At 36.2% G+C, this 1,599-nt stretch overlaps 1 protein-coding gene across 1 annotated transcript; it reads right to left on the bottom strand.

Annotated features, from left to right (window-relative positions):
• Positions 1-238: 238 nt before the first annotated feature.
• LOC107683049 (dedicator of cytokinesis protein 8-like) lies at positions 239-1,106 on the bottom strand (the record flags this gene model as incomplete). Its single annotated transcript, XM_016479142.1, has 3 exons — positions 239-363; positions 468-624; positions 1,026-1,106. Coding segments are annotated over 3 exons (363 nt in total), but the record flags the coding sequence as incomplete, so codon positions are not given.
• Between the last annotated feature and the right edge of the window lie 493 nt (positions 1,107-1,599).

Raw genomic sequence — 1,599 nt, 5'->3', positions numbered from 1 at the left:
AGTAATGGCTGCTGAAAATTCAGCTTTGCCATCATAGGAATAAATACATTTTAAAATATATTAAATTAAAAATATTTTATAAATTGTAATGATATTTTACAGTACTACTGGTTTTACTTTTTTCAAAAACATTACAAAATCTTACCGACACCAAATCTCAGAATGAACCAAAAAAAATTCATTCCCATCTACATTTTTTGTTGAATATTCGATTTGCTATGAATTCTGCAAGCAATACCTGCTTGATGAATGTGCACGTGGTAAAAGCTGGTTTGAAGCCAGACAGGATATAGTTGTCCTCCATAATACTGAATCTGTCGGAGTTACGTCTGGGCAATCCCTTCTTTTCCATGCTGCTCCTGCCTAGGAGTAATCAAAATTGAACATAATTATGGATTTACTTATTTTTTTGGTGTGTGATGCATTATGTTAACAGACCAATGGTGTTCATCTATTCAGTATCTCACCATTGATACTGTCTGTGTCACTTGTGTCTCGCTCCAGTGTGGAGCTGATGGCACTCATGATGTTGACCGTGGCGAAGGCGAATGGCATCCTGTAGCGGCCCAGCCTTTGACAAAACCCCTCCGCCTGATTCTTCAGCTTCTCCACCTTATCTCTGTTCTGATGGACACAGAAAAAAAGAAGGAGGTTTTATTCACTACAGTATTTCTCATTAGAGAAATAATGCAGGTTTGAAATTCATTTGAGAAAGAATTGATTAAATTATGGCCAGAAGTATGTGGACACTCATAAACAACTCATACCAACTGTATGTGCTTGTATGAATTCAAAATAATGAATCTACTTTTTTGGGAAAGCTTTCCACAAGACATTGGCACATGGATGCAGGGTTTTGAAGGGGCTCTTCCCCACCAGACTCAGGGAATGATTTCTTTCTTTGTATACAGGGGTGTTGACACAACCCTTGCCAAAATCTCATAATTAGTAGGGGGTGTCAACATACTTTTGGCCATGTAGTGTACACAAACAATGAGAGAGAAAGAGAAGTGTTCAGTGGTTACCTTAGGAGCATCACTCTCCTTCAGTACCATGTATGGTTCAGAACAATCCCCGATCTCTCCCTGCTGAAGAACCTTCTCAATCTACACGTTCAACACAAACACACTATTAATAACACTATTGTTACATAACATTCGTCATCATCACAATCGATACTAGTGGTCTTAGAGGCTGTTGTCTACAGAGCAGGTCATTGACAGAGATAATATACATACACACTATCATTTGTTTGGAGTCAGTTTTGACATTCAGCAAGGATGCATTAAATTGATCAAAAGTGACAGTCAATACATTTATGTCTCTTTTGCAAATAAATGCAGTTCCTCTGAACTTTCCATTTATCAAATAAATCTGAAAAAAAGTGTAATTGTTTCCACAAAAATATAAAGCAGCTCAACATTGATAATAATAAGAAATGTTTCTTGAGCAGCAGAGCAGAATATTAGAATGATTTCTGACAGATCATGTGACACTGAAAAGTGGAGTAATGGCCACTGAACATTCAGCAATCACAGGAATTTGGAAAAAATTACATATTAAAATAGAAAACAGTTATTTTAAATTGTAATAATATTT

Source organism: Sinocyclocheilus anshuiensis, unplaced genomic scaffold (assembly GCF_001515605.1).
Source record: "Sinocyclocheilus anshuiensis isolate Anshui unplaced genomic scaffold, SAMN03320099.WGS_v1.1 C32854394, whole genome shotgun sequence".
NCBI classification, from domain to species: domain Eukaryota; kingdom Metazoa; phylum Chordata; class Actinopteri; order Cypriniformes; family Cyprinidae; genus Sinocyclocheilus; species Sinocyclocheilus anshuiensis.
Note: the sequence above shows the minus strand (reverse complement) of the source record. Positions and strands in the feature narration are given on the sequence as shown.